This window comes from Rhagoletis pomonella, unplaced genomic scaffold (assembly GCF_013731165.1).
Source record: "Rhagoletis pomonella isolate Grant_MI unplaced genomic scaffold, Rhpom_1.0 Rhpom_scaffold_00004, whole genome shotgun sequence".
Classification (NCBI taxonomy): Eukaryota; Metazoa; Arthropoda; class Insecta; order Diptera; family Tephritidae; genus Rhagoletis; species Rhagoletis pomonella.
This window is the reverse complement of record NW_023458558.1, coordinates 13,900,288-13,915,435: the sequence shown is the minus strand read 5'-3', so window position 1 is coordinate 13,915,435 and position 15,148 is coordinate 13,900,288. Positions and strand designations below refer to the sequence as shown.

The following is a 15,148-nucleotide window of genomic DNA, read 5'->3' as shown; positions in this document are numbered from 1 at the left end:
GAAGCAACGAAATCACCACAAATTAAGAAAATAAAATTTTCAATTTTAGTTTATTTTTATTTTTTAAACTTTAAATTTTTTTATTTGTGAAATAAGTGCTAAAAGAGTTGCGTCCAATGACCGCTGTCGATCTTTCAAGGTACGTCGACTTGTGGTAATGGGCAGGTTTTGATAACTGAACAAACAAATGTTTTTTAATTAATAGATATACAAATTTTTATTTAAAGTTATAAGTTTTTTGTTACTGAAATTAATTCTAAAAGAGTTTGGCCAAATGGCCCTTGTCCGCCATTCAAGTTATGCAGATTTTTCAGCCTTCTAGTGTTAATATGCACCTAAAACCTCTAAAATATTCTCATAATTGAGTGTTTTTTTTTTAATTGCTAGCATTATTATCCAATTTAAATAACGGGCTAAGCAAACCACTGCAGTGCAAACAAATGGCGCCAAAAGTGAGAATACAAAATTTTAGTTGTTTATGAAGTCGTTCAAAAGTTATCATTAATTAATTTCATGGCACAATCAAATCATTCCTGGAAAGTATGGCAATTTTGTGTAGTTAAAATGCGCATTGTAAACAAGAAAGGCAGAAGAGCAATTGTGTGCTCAGCAACGTCGACTTGTGGCAATAAAGTGAAAATCGTTTGCAAGGTTCTCTTCACATGTGCCCGAAATGTGTGATCCATACACATCTTAACCCATTCATACATATGTATGTATGTATGTATGTATGTACTTGTCTGCGCAAATATACATAAATATGCTCACATAATTATACGCAACCACAGGCAGAAAATTTTCAATTTTCACTATGGAAATCAGCGTTGGGAATTGGGTTTCCTGTATATTGGATGCGCTGTGTAGTGGTATTTGTAAGCCACATTTGTTTGTTTGTTTGTTTGTTTGTCTTGTGGCAAGTGTTGAGAAGAAGTCGTTCACCGCCTAACTTGGTCAACGGCAACAGTGGCGGCAAGGCGGAGGCAACTTACAGCAAACATGTGAAACTTTGAATTTTATTAAAATAATAGCAACAACCAACAACAAAAAAGGCAAACATAAAACTAAAAGTCTATTGAAGCAGTTAGTTGTCTAACTGTTGCATTTTTTGTTGCAACTAACATGCTGAGAAAATGAAAATAAACAATGGCTGCCACGGCTTTGGCGCTGAGGCAGCAGCAGAAGCAGCAGCAGCAGCAGCAGCAGAAGCGGTTGTTGCAAGTGATTCCTTGCACTTGACAAACAAGTTGTTGCTGGCGTTGTTGTTGGTTTATAAAATTTGAAATTTTCGTTACCGTCAGTGCTTAAGTGTCGCTCTGCTGATGTTGTTTTTGCTTGTATGCAGTTGTTGCACTGTGTCGACTTGTGCTTGTTTTGGGACATCAAATGTACATCCATCTAACTAACTGGGATTCTCTAACTAAGCTGCACGTCTGGTTTTCCAACAACTACTCGTATGTATGTATGTATGTTTGTTTGTTGGTACAACCAACCGGCCTGATCCCGCTTAGCCTAGCGGTTGATGTTGCACGCTGCCGCAAAGCAAGCTGCGAACGTTTGCTTGCCGCAAGTACGTTAGTAGTTCATATAAAATCTTAATCACAGGCGTGAAATTCGCATTAGGTCTTCTGATATCACGACGATGTCATTGAATTCTTGCCGCTTCCACAGTGTCAACGCGATTTGGCAAAAATAGCAAAAACGCCTTAGAAGCGAAGTGAAGTAAGATAGATAGTTCGCTACCCAAAGGATTCAACCAACAGTGCTAACAAAATTATTCTTGTGCCGTTTGGAATACGAAAGATATTTTTAAATTTTTGATTATTATTTGTATCCTGGTTTCGCGTGCGGTTATTATCCTGCCAAATTGTCACACATGTAGCAGCTAAAGTACATCATTGTGGTTTATTTGAGAGTGTGTGCTAGTGTGTTCGTGGTCGTAAAGCAACTTTCAGTGAACGAAGTAGGAAATAAATATAAAAGAATACAGAAAAATTCTTCGCTAGGCGAGAACGAGTCCAGTGCTACCGGATATTGCACAAAACTTGACCGACTTAATTCAAACCAAATAAGAACGACATCGGCTCGTGGTTGTATTAGAATCTACGCAAAGATAGCTTTAAAATGAAAGCGCTTTTATCATTTGGCGTTATAACGCTTTTGACGGTGATTTCGGTACGCGCTACACCTGCCATCAGCACCAGTGAAAATACGGTAATTATACAATGTTTGTAGAAATAGCAAAAACAAATATATATGCGATGAAAGGAACTGTCCAGAATTTAAATTGCGGCAGAAACTGATAAACAGAAGGGGTGCATTTTTAATGAGTGCAGTGAAAACCCCATTTGAAATGATAGCCGTGCTGATAGCCGCATTAAAAAATTTAAATTTTGTCCATAAGAAGAGCATAATATAGAGAAATTTTGAAAAATTTCAGACACAATTACAATTTAAAATACAAATGACGGGAAACGGTCTCGGCTTTTCTCTCTGTAGTATATCAAGAAACCAATCGGGAAAAATAATCAACATCATGTTTAATTTTAGCATTATTATATGATGAAATGCTTTTTATTTTTCCATGCTATGTGATTTTCTTAGTGATTGTACTTGACTTTCACGTATTTTTTGTACAGTGAATTACCACCACTTGCGTGACACTGGAATTTTATAAAATGGCCTATTTTTAAATTAAATTCTAAAAATATTTTTTAAACATTTTCGGTTTTGAAATTTACGTAAACTATTCGAGACCATCCAGAATTGCATAAAGTTTAATTGGTTTTCAAAAATATTAATAATATTTTTATTAGCACGCTTCCAATGTTACAAAATATTTAATGTACAATATATTGTACAAATGCTTGGAAAGGGTTAATACATTTATCGCAGTTCTATAGAAGAGTTCTGGCATAACAAATTTTTAACCTAACCAGTCTCTTAATTAATACACTCAAATATACACTCAATAATACACTCAAATAACAATTTTTTACTTTCTTAAAGGACACTTAAGTATCCGAAAAAAAACTCTTTTAGTTTTTCGCTGGCTATGTTACATTTAACATTTGTGGTTTATCTCATTATTTTCTATCATTCAGAACATTATCAGCCAAAATAAATGAATAAAAAATTATATTTTCATACTATTCCTTGTTGTAGTTTTTAAAAATTTTTTTAGGACCGTATAAATTTCAACATTTCTGTTGAATGAAACTTCATCAAATGTCAGCATACATAAAACGTGATTTTGGCCGAAAATGGTGGCACACTTACCTTAGACAGTGCATTATCTTCAGTTTTACATGAATAATAAGATTTCATTGCGAAACTGCATTTAAATGAAAACTTCAAAAAATATACTAAACCAAGTCAAAATAAAAGCTCGTGCTCATATCGACGTAGTCAATGTTGGGGAAATTTTTTGTTGTAAGGACAATTAGCAGTTAATTAATTGCTAATTGCAATCACTACAATTACCAATTGGTTAATTGTAATTGAGGAGAATAACAATTGAAATTTTTTAATTTTTTAATTGTCCTTACGCAATTTAATTTTAATTGCTATTAATTTAACTGTAATGCGCAATTAAAAATTTAAATTGCAATTTTTTTAATAAATTAACAAGATGATTAAAATATTAATTGATTAGTGCCCAACATTGCCCGTAGTTGCGTTTGTAACGTATACGCCCCGTAGCACCATACAAAGCCACATAACAAGTTTACACACACGCCTTAAATTAATTCACATTTCGAGTGTGCCTAGGGACACGAATTTAACTTATTTAATAATTTAAATTTAACGTTTTCAAACTAAAAATTTTTTAACACTCTTTCGTTCGACACCCGTATTTCATGTTGCCTATGTAATAGTAAACTAAGTTCGACTTTTCAAATAGGTGGCAACTGTCCTCAAAATATTCTCAAACTAAGACCTTCTTAAGTATATGTATTTCAATTATCTAATTGCTATGTGTCAAGTAAAATTTCATTTTTAAACCTTTCTTTTTTCCTTTTTTTAGACCTTTCAGAACAGGTGGCATCTTTCTTCCGAAGTAATTTCAAACTAATCCCCCCTTCTTAACTCTCTTTCGTCTGACATTGTGATACGTATCTTAATTAACTGATGAACTCGGTTGAATTTGATTTTTTAAACATATGACAACACCGCTATATATAGATATATCAGAACTTTGATTGAGACCCATAGATCAGTAATTCTTTTACCTTATTAAATAATTTTAGTTTAACTTTTTTTTTAGTTTAACTTTTCCAGATACCTCAAAAATATTCTTAGTGTTCCAACTAAAGATTTCTTAACTCTCTTTCATTTGACATCCATATTTTGAAATTTCATTTAACTTGTGTATAAGTTAACTACATAAATTAGATCTTTCGAGCAGGCGGCAACTCTCTTCAAAATATTTTCAAACTACTACCTTCTGAAACCAATTTCGCGTGGCGCCCATATGGTGATACATATTTATCTTGCCTAATTCCCCTAAAATAAAATGGACTTTGATTTTTTGAACAGGTTGCAACACTGGTTTAGTTAAGCTAAGAATCAAAGCTTTCCAATCCCATTTGGATTGATACCCATTTTGTAATAATTTATTTATTTTTTTTGATAGTTTAAATATATAGTTTCTTAAAAGGTGGCAACTCTTATTAAAAAAGTGAAACCTTATTATACATCTCCAGTCCAAGCCTTTTAATTTGACATCTAATTTCTGAAATTCGATAGAACGGTGCGGATATGACGGTATTGACAAGCAAACATATGCAATGGTGGGACGTCACAAAAAACAGAAGTGTGGTTTGACCTGGGTTACAAAATTACAAAACTCTGCGAATTGGGCATTTTGTTTTTTAATACATGGCGAATATACTTTTTATTTGGACCTCAACGCTACGTAGCGGTTCCATTTGTGCAAATGTATGTGTTACTGTGTTTCAAATAAATATGCCAAATTTAAAACAACTCAGAGCATAAATACGGCTTCTCAAAATATCTCGACCTTGGCGCCACCTAGTGAGAGTACTTTTTGCAAAAATTTAACTTTGATATGTGACTTTTTAAGCGACTTCAAAACTTCTATCAATTCGTGGAAATATCTTTATTTTTTTTATGTTGCCGCATGACTTTGGACCACGTCAATCGATTTCGATAATTATTTTTTTAGGGGAAAGGTGGCACCTCAGGGCTGGTCTTAAAAATTACTTGTATTTTTTTTTTCAGGCGTACTCTCACCATTATTATGGCTACTAACTTATGCAGACGGCATAGTCGTGGTAGCAACAGGGAAGTACCTAGACACTATAAGTAATGTAATGCACAGCGCCTTGAAAGGAGACGACCGAGGCTGTAGCACTGAGCTATCAATTAGTGAAAAATATAAAGTATTTGGGAGTAGTCTTGGATAGTAAGCTGCTGTCGAAGCGCAATGTTAAGAAAATAGTGAAGAAGGCCAGTAACGCCCAATATGCATACAAAATAATGCCGGGAGTCACTTGGGGTCTGTCAATAGGCAGACCAATACTGCTGCATGGCGGTTTTATGTGGTGTAATGCCGCAAAAAGGTCCTCATACTTCGGGCCAATGCAGAAGCTTCAGCGACTCGCGGCGATGTACATCACGGGAGCACTGAGGTCCAATCCAACGGCTGCTCTTTCAATAATTCTCGGGTTACCGACCTAGCAGCTAGATTGGCGGTCATAAGGGACGGCTTTAAAATAGTAATGGTAGTGGGAGCCAGCATATACTGCCAGAAACTGAGCGTCATGCTGGCAGTAAGGTTTCGGAATAAAACGACAATCAACTGAAAAATAAACCTATACGCATATACATAGTATTTCATCCAAAAACATTCTTTGCAGCCGGTGAGCCATTAACATTCGTAGAACACTCCACAGAAAATATGATAGGGCAGCTCAGGGATTGATGAAATGGGTTAACCACCTGCCAAACAGCAAAAATCATGTGCGAAAACGATGGAAGCATTTATACTAACTTCTTCTTCCGGCAACCAAAGAAAGGTTGCAGACGGGGTATATCCTGGTGACTGGTGTAGAAAGTGTCGTAAGCGGGAGACAAGGAATACCTTGGATCATTTTCTCTGCCGATGTCCTGCACTGTCAAAAACACTACTAAAATTCTTGGGAGCCTATTAATTAGAGAAGGTAGAGGACATCTCAAAAGTAGAGTTGAAATCCCTAATGAAACTTTTGTACAAAGTTTTAAATTTAGACTTAATAATTTGTGTTAGATAGCAAGCTATAATTTTATAAGAAAATAAAACCACATTAAATAAAAACAACATATTAATAGTAAATAGAAATATTTTTAAAGCAAGCTTTTTAAAAATGAATTAAATCGGACCATAAATACGTTTTTTTTTAATATGTCGACTCCTGCGCCACCTATCGGATTAACTCATCTCCAGATTGCGTCTTCATCGGGTTATGAGCCAACTGTGAAGCTTCAAGTCTCTGGGTCATCGGGAAGTTGCACTATGGTCCATTTTTGTTTTGCATAAATAAAAAAAACCCTTTAACTAGTTTTAAAGAATATTAATGGAAACATTTCAGTGGTCCAAAATATGCAAAAAATAACCTTGATAAGGCAGCCCTTTTCTATTTATGAGCTGTCAAAAATGATGCCTCTGAAGCAACAACGAACTTGTGAACAGCTGAGTAAAAGCTTGTAAGAAACGAAATGTGAGATAATAGTTAATAAACAAAAAAAGTTAAGCAATTTACAATGGAAAACAATAAGAAAGGTCCCTATTTTTGAACCGAATAAAAAAAAAATTTGGTTTTTGGTGTAATATCTGTATGATGTGATGTTTCGTGTAATAACTTTTTTATCGCAAAAATTTGGTATTTGCCAGTGTTTTGTGGAGATTTTTATGTTAGATAAAAGTTGAGAGTGTGCTCTTTAAAATCATTTGTAATTTTCAGCAACATTTGAATTCCAACACAGCAATAATTGGAGTTTGGCTAGAGGGCGATCGTAAAACTACTGAAGCTTATTCACTCAAAATTGATATTTACAATGATTTGTAGGCAAAAAAAAAAGAATGTTATAAATGCTTGGAAAATGGGCCTAGCCACGCCCACTTATGATTACATGTATATATCTTGGTAACCGCTCCACTAATTCCTCCCAAACTTAGCGCAGTGGTTAAAGTATACCAAATGGAGGAAAACCACGCCCACATCCCATATAACGGTAATTTGGAGAAATACGAAATCTTCGATAAATCGGTAAATACTGAAGCCCACTTTCCATATAACAGTAAATTTAAAATAGAACTATATAAGTTAATCTCATTAAGTTTAACTGAATATACTAGCGACACTATATGTGCTAAGTTTTGTTAAGATCGGTCAAGTGGTTGGTGAGATATACAAATTTTCCTTATCAGCGAGCGGGCCACGCCCCTTTTCCAAAATTTTAAATATGCCTTGACCCCTTATACCAAATTTAGCTTTTCTAGCTTCACTGACAGCTGAATTATATCACTCTTTGTATTTGTATGAGTGGAGTGGGCGTGCCACGCCTCAAATTTTTCTCTTCTTTTTTACTTTTTCTATTTATGTGGCATACTAAGCCGGAAAATAACATTTAAGTGACACATCTCGTTTCTAATAGTTTATGCAAAAAATAATAATAATTTCCAGACCATAGGGAGTTGGTCAAAAAACTGATTTCAAGATTCACCCCTAAAAACATACTTACAGAGCAAGTTAAATAAAAGCTTGTCAACTTTTAGTGCGTATCATTTTTATAAATAATACGCCATATATATGTATCTTTTTATTCATTACTTGCAGATTCCTGTGGTAAATCGCAATCAACTGGAAGAGGGCTTTTTGCGAAAACTTAATAGTAAATGTAGTCAAAGGGACAATCATTCGTGTATGATGCTCAAATTGATTGTATACATGAATCGAATATTTAAAAAGTCTTCAATCGAGATAAATGAAAACCTTAAAGTCTCGCAAAACAGGTAAGCATTGAATTGCATTTATTACCATTTTCGTGGGTGGTAAAATGTTATTATGCCTGCTCATGAAGATTTGTAAAAAATTGTGCAGCGGCGGCAATAAGTCACGAAGCCTACAAAAAAATATTTAGTTTTGTTTACTAAAAAGAAAAAAAAAAATAACAATAAATCATTAATTTTCATTTACCTTATTGCTTCACAGAGATATCGACTCCATACCGGATGACCCGGACGATGACTTAATGCTAGCGCGTTCAATCGAGTCCGACGATGAGACGCTTGGCCTGCTGGTGGCCGGAAAAATTTGGAAATTCATACGCTCACGTACGCTACGCTATAAATTCTCCGATAATGCAGACTTCGTACTCACCACCGAACCCAAAGGCAATTTGAATTTTGGCGTATCCGTTAGTCCGGTGGAGGCGCTCGTAGAGGGACGCGGCAAAATGAAAAATATGGGCCCTATGCTGATGATAATGATGGCTAAAGCGGGCATGGTGGGTGCCATAATGCTCAAAGGTCTCTTTCTGTTAGCGGGTAAAGCATTAATTGTCTCAAAGATTGCACTGCTGCTGTCAGTGATAATCGCATTGAAGAAGTTGCTATCGCAAAAGAAGCACATTGTCGAGATACCACATCACGATACTTACAGTTCGGGTTGGGCGCGCGCATTGGATGGCTTCATTGAGGGTATGGCTGAGGTGCCGGCGCAGATAATTGCACAGGAGGCGCAAGATATGGCTTACAATGGACAAATGCCGATGCAGCAGCTGCACTAGAAAGGAAGTACGAGTAGATAGTCAAAAGTGATGAAATATTGTCGTACAAATGTTTATACTTATTAAATGATGAAATGACTAAATGGAGAAATGTATTACGAAGTAATATGCATTTTTTTTACAGATATAAAAGAGTGAACGAATAAAATTAAAAAAAAAAATAATTTACTATTCAAGTTACTAGAAGCAGCTGCAGAAAAACTGCAATAAAATGTAAAAACTCAAAGCCAACGACGCCGACTGAGTTGTGGCAGCGATGGCTATTTGTTTCTTTTCATATACATACATATACGAAATACTTACTATGCACTGTTATTGATTCTATTGAATTATTTATTTATTGAAAACTAGATATGTATTTATAACTGTGTTTGTTGAAGTTATTTATTTTAAGTGTTGACCTTCCACTTCTTGGGTAGTCGGGGAGAATTTTTCAATACTGGGATTCATGAAACTTCACAAAGTTGTTGCAAATGTCGCATTTGTTTGAAAAGTTTCTTGCGACAAAATGAAATGAAATATAATTTTAAAAACTTTTCGATTTCACTTAAGCGCGGCATTTTTTTTTTCATACAAAATGTGAGCAAAGTTTCCATGTCGCCAAAAATGCCACTTTGCAAGGTTTCATGAATCGCACTAATGTGTTTTTTTTCTCAAAAATTTTTGCTTCTTTCGTATAACTAACCTGATCACATATGGATTTTTCCATTAGTTGCCAATAAAAATAAAAAAAATATATAAAAACAGAAAAATATACATAAATATACGTACCGTAAATCTCAGTTAGTATAAGCAAAATAACAAAAGTAATTATTTATCGAAACGTTGTTTAATGTAATTTACTATTTATTTCATTATTTATTTTAAAATAATTTACAACGAATAAACAAAAAACAAGCAAAGCTCTTGAAGCTTTCAACATTTCTTCTTGTCTTTTTATTCTTACATAAAAGTTAAAGTTATTTTTGTTATTAAATTTTTGTCGTTTAGTTTTTATTTTTTATTATTATTTGACTTTTTTATATATATTGTAATTATTTTATTTTCGCCATTATTTATATTATTACGAAACTCTTTTTATAACATAATTATTTTTTTTGTTTTTGTAGCACTTGTTGCTAAATAGCAGAGTTTTTAATTAAAACTACACCTATACAAACTTACAAATACATAACAAATGTGTGTGTTCAAGCTCTCTTAATTAGTATTTAGCTTAAACCGTTTATCGTTAAATATTTAGAACTCTTTTTTTTTGGTATTTTTTTAATTCATTTTAATATGATTGCAATTAAATCGAAATAAATAATTAAAACGTTAAGTCTATCACCTAGAGTTTAGAATAAATTACAAATACAACTTGTAATACCATTCTAGGCAAACCATTAAAGAGAAAAAAAATGGTTTTAAAATTTCCTAAATGTGGCGAGATTTGGCTAGCAGTAGTGTTTATGTTGGTCATCAGGCGCGATAGTATGGATGATGGGGCTGTATGTAGTTATAGACTAGTGGTCGCCTCACTCCCACTCCAGCTGCTGCTGCAACGGAAATGCAAATGGAAAACATAAAGCTTAATTATAATATTTATTTTAGTCATCATTTTCTTGCATAATTGGTGTTGTAAATAGGCATCATAAATAAATAAATAAAGATGCTTCTTTTTCATATTACCAAAAATTTTTTTTGCAGATATGTCATTATGGCCTCAAATAAGAATCGAATAAGAATTCAAAAGAAATTTTATTTGTACCCATTTGTATTTGCGCAAACATTTGTGTGTTGTATTTTGCGCATTATAGGACAATTCTGGCAAATGTCTCTTAACTCACTACAATTGTCAATTCTGGAAACTACCTTGACAGCTCTTGACCGTCTTTCGAATTGAAAGATCCGCTAACGAGTAGATCTTAGCGTTATGGCGTGCGGGATTTAGCAATAAGCTTTTTAAACATTAAACTAAATTAATATAACATATATACATTTTTTTCTTTTAAAACATTTAAAAGTAATAAATAAAAGAAGATAAAAATAAAAAGAATGAAAATAAGACAAAAAATATATATTTTTAAAAATCAAATGAAATTAAAATAATTGTTTTTCTTAAAACAGTAAAAGGAAAAAAAACAAAAAATTAAATAGTACATACTTAAAAATTAATTTAATAAAAATTAACAATATGTAAAAACTAAAAGAAAATTAAAGTTAAAAAAAGACAAAAAAATATAAGATCCTAAAGATTAAATATATTGAACAAATATACTTTTCTTTTTAAAACTATAAAATCTAAAACTCAAACGAAAATGAAATAACAAACTAAAAACGAATTAAACTAAAAAAATAAACAAAATTATTTCCAGAAAATTTTATTGAACTAAAAAAAATATTCTTCTTTTTTAAACAATAAAATCTAAAAATTAAAATAAATTTACACTAAAAAGGGAACAAAATTAATTTATGAATAAAATAAAATAAAATTTTCCATTAAATAAATTAAATAAAAAACTATTATTCTTTTTTAAACAATAACATCTAAACATGGAAAGAAAATTCATTGAGAAAAAAAATCAATTAAATAAAATACATAAAGTAAGTTTCTAAAAATAAATTTTTTTTTAATAATAAAATCTATAAATTTAACGATAATTTTATTAAAAAGGGAAGAAATGTATGAATTTTAAATTTAAATTAAAAGCATAAGACATATTTATGGCCATTCGTCAGTTGGGGGGACGCGAGCTAAATAATATACAACTGTTTCAGATATAAATCTGTGCCGTTCCAGTTACGTAGACCCGACTGTCGTGGAAACGCGACATGAGACTTATATTTTGCTTACGAGAAAGCCTCTAACCTCCTTTTTTGCATGAATTTAAAAAACTAGCGAAAGAGCAGCTGCTAACTATTATAGGACTAAATGTTGAAATCAATTTTTAGACTAAAAAATCTATTGACGACAAAATGGACTTTTAGATTGCCTTTACTAATAACCAATTTACCAAGCTTGGTAAGAAAAGCCACGGTTTTAACAACTACTTCTAAAGATTTTTCATTTTATTAAGGCTCGTTAAATAAGTTGATTAATTTAACGGGATAAGGTAAATTTTATGAACGATTTTGGTAAATTTTATTTGTCGGCCGCGGCAATACTGTCTACTATGCCAAAAGCTGTTTTGTGAGAACGAAAAATTTGTCCAACGAGTCAATTTTATTTTCAAAGGAGCCCAAAGAACGTGAAGAAAAGTTTCTGGTATTTCAGATATCGAAACATAATATTGTATCGATATCGTATCGCAACTCTTGATATCGATATAAAGTAACCGATATATTGAACAACGATATTGATACATTGTTTATGGTATCAGTATAATTGGCCGCTATTTTGTATAGTATACTGATCTGGGAATGAAACGTAGAGGAGCGAGCCAAAAAGGCTATTACCGCCCTCTACGCCTACATAACGGCTATAGGTAAGAAATGTTATCTTACACCTCATATAAAGAATGCGCTGGACTTATACATAAATCGTAAATGGACATCACTTAATAAGTCGCTGTATCCACGCACACTAAAGCCTTCGAAACGCCCTTAATCCTTCTGCCCGTTGCAATCAGACTAAATGCGAAACCACACACACCAACATGACAACCCACAGCCGGATTCCAATATTACCTATCGCTAATTTTGATCGCAAAAAAATCTCCAAAATAGCAGGCGCACCAACAGTGTGCAACATCTAATTTCATGCCCCTTATACTGTCAGATTCCACTGGTTATAAATATATTGCATCTGAAAATGTTCATGTAATGTACTTCTAGACAACACTGCTTTTCCTTTCGAGAATTTTAGCTTTTCGATAGTCAGAATTCCAATAGGCAGATTACACAACGCGGCCTTTTGAGTTTGAGAAGAAGTTCTCCACTCGTTTCTTTTCGAGTAAATATTGAGAGGATAATTCGGTCGAGGCTCCAAGATAAATCTTCAGTTGTCTACACGGATGGTTCTAAAAAGACGAGCATGCACTCGAAGGGTATCACAACGACTTGAAAAAACACTGTGGGGTAAATACATACGATTTAACATAGTGCTATAGCATAGATTTCAATGAAAGTTTCTACATACATATGTGGCCGAGTTGACAAAACTAACAAAAGCGCTTGTACGATCGTTTATCCCTTCCTGTCTTACCCACTTAAGCGTCACATTTGGGTGTAAGTCTTGGTTTCAAGAGAAATTATTTCAACGTATTTGAATTTCAGGTAGTCGCGTCTTGTAGGGTAGACTCTTCAAAGTAGAGCTCGTGGCCAAAAAAGATACTCCACTTTGGCTTTTCGAATATTCTCCCGATCTGGCTTCAGTAACCATATGCTCCTATAGGCAGTGGATTGCAGTGGAACCTTATAAAACATTGCGATTGAATGTGGGAAAGTCCTCAACGAACATTGTGTGAGTACCAGTTAAAAGATGCACACAAGGTAACTGAAGATCAGATGAGCTTACCAGGAAGGGAACCAAACATGGCTTAAAACACACTTCGTCGAGGAGGTAAATGAAAGTTGGTCGGAAGAACTCACGTGTGGGACGACTCGACCAATCTGGTCAAGTTTCGACAAGAAAAGATCCGTCGCACGCATTCCATTAGAATGCCCTCAAAGACTGCACAAAATACCTTGAGGTGACCTTAGGCAGCAGACTGCAATGGTAATGCATTTGCTTTTTATGGCGTCTATCGCTTGTGCTGATGCATTGTAGCAGCAGTGGTAACACCAAATTTTAATTATGTTATGTTTATTAATAAAATAATAAATATTATAATTTCAAAAAGTTTTGTGTGATAGAAGCCACTGGAAAAGTGTTATTTTTTGCCAAGCCGACAGACTCGCCAAAGAAGGCGCTCTTTCGGATAGAAGAGTTTCCAATTACCCCAGAAGGCACAGAAGTTGCGGACCAAAACACATACATAGCTGGAAGATGTCCAGGATTGTGTGTAGAATATATGTTAGCAAGCTCATACGAAGCGAAATTAAAGGAAGACACCAAAATAAGGTATAATGAAGCGTTACTGTTGATCAAGAGCACTGCGATATGTTTCAACTTTCCTCCTGGTTTCTAGAAATTAGCTGTGCAATTTCCTCGTGATTTTTTTTTTTTTGGCAACGCTATGGCCCTCTATGGTCTCTTCAGAGTCCTGCAGTGGCTAACCCACCCAATTTAACTTAGGGCCAGTCTCTCTATGTCTGGTTAACACTAACTGCAGATAAAACATCGTTATCGACGTTATCGACTCCTTGTTATATGCTACGGAATCGATCACGTCGGCAACGATGTTTTACCTGCAGTTAGTGTTAACATTGAGAAACTGGCCCTTATTCTAGTAGCTGCATCCAAATAGGAAAGATGAAAAATAGTATAAATTAGGTGTATCTAAATATGTATGTGTTTAACTGGCGAAATTTATATTTAAAGAGCATTTATACAATAACGAGCATTCATCGTCTTTACCAATCGTCTTAACCACACTGCTTTGCATCCAAGCGTGTTTTTTTTATAATAAGTTCATGTGCTTAGTTAGTTAGAACTATAGTTGCCGCTGTCGTTTTTTCCGCCGCAATTGCATGCCCAAAAACTCGAATGTATCCTTTATACTCTCCTCGTGATTGAATATATCATCATCACCCAATTCTGCTTCCTCTTGCTCCTCCTCCTCAGTTGCCGCCGCTGCTGCAGCCAAAGCGACCTTAATGGCCACCTCCTCTTCACTACGACGACGCCAACTTTTGTCCCGCATAAAATATTCAAAATATGGATTCCTGTGAAATTTTCGCTTAAATGGACTATTAACGTAGCGTAATGGCTTTCTGCCGCCAACTGGTATCGCAATTTTGCGAATATTTTGAAATTCGAAAAGGCAAAATAATTCAAAAATATACACAAGTAGTCAAGGATAGTCCCTTAACGATTATCGTGCTGAAAAACTAAACTCACCCTTTCCCAACCAAGAGTCCTCCCGTTTCACTTTCGGTCCTAAATGTACGGCATTGAGTGCGGCTAATACCTGTGTGTTATTTTGTATATCGGCGATGTTATGATGCAAATTACTCTCCGCGGCGAGACTTTCGCCGTGGTGTTGCATAGGCGCCGCGGCCAGTTGCAGCGCTGCTGGATACATTTCGCCTCCAGATGCCATTTCGGGATGCATGCCATAATCCATGCTGTATGGCATCATGTAGGGCGTATGCTCGGGGAATTGATACATCATTCTGCAAAAGAGGGTAGAAAGAGAAAAGGCAAAAAATAAGAGATTTGTAGTATGGATATTAACATTAACATTAACATTAACATTAACATTAACATTAACATTAA

At 34.2% G+C, this 15,148-nt stretch overlaps 2 protein-coding genes across 2 annotated transcripts in view; one reads left to right on the top strand and one right to left on the bottom strand.

Annotated features, from left to right (window-relative positions):
- The first annotated feature begins 2,121 nt into the window (after positions 1-2,121).
- On the top strand, positions 2,122-8,802 carry LOC118738407. Its single transcript, XM_036469333.1, has 3 exons — positions 2,122-2,211; positions 7,839-8,014; positions 8,214-8,802. Exons 1-3 carry the CDS (start codon positions 2,122-2,124, stop codon positions 8,788-8,790), a joined length of 843 nt encoding a protein of 280 aa, XP_036325226.1. The 3' UTR covers positions 8,791-8,802.
- A 1,141-nt stretch (positions 8,803-9,943) lies between these two features.
- Positions 9,944-15,148, bottom strand: part of LOC118738406 (keratin, type II cytoskeletal 5) — a 14,149-nt gene continuing 8,944 nt past the window's right edge. Inside the window, exons 3-4 of the mRNA XM_036469332.1 lie at positions 14,771-15,045; positions 9,944-10,322 (exon numbers count right to left, since the gene is read on the bottom strand). Coding sequence (XP_036325225.1) covers positions 10,249-10,322; positions 14,771-15,045 — 349 coding nt within the window. The 3' untranslated portion in view covers positions 9,944-10,248. The remainder of the gene's footprint in view (positions 10,323-14,770; positions 15,046-15,148) is intronic.

Bases quoted from the DNA above. Each gene is read 5' to 3' on its own strand.
- LOC118738407 (XM_036469333.1), top strand. From the start codon at position 2,122: ATGAAAGCGCTTTTATCATTTGGCGTTATAACGCTTTTGACGGTGATT. The intron at 2,212-7,838 runs GTAATTATACAA...CATTACTTGCAG, and splicing joins TCAGCACCAGTGAAAATACG to ATTCCTGTGGTAAATCGCAA. The intron at 8,015-8,213 runs GTAAGCATTGAA...ATTGCTTCACAG, and splicing joins CTTAAAGTCTCGCAAAACAG to AGATATCGACTCCATACCGG.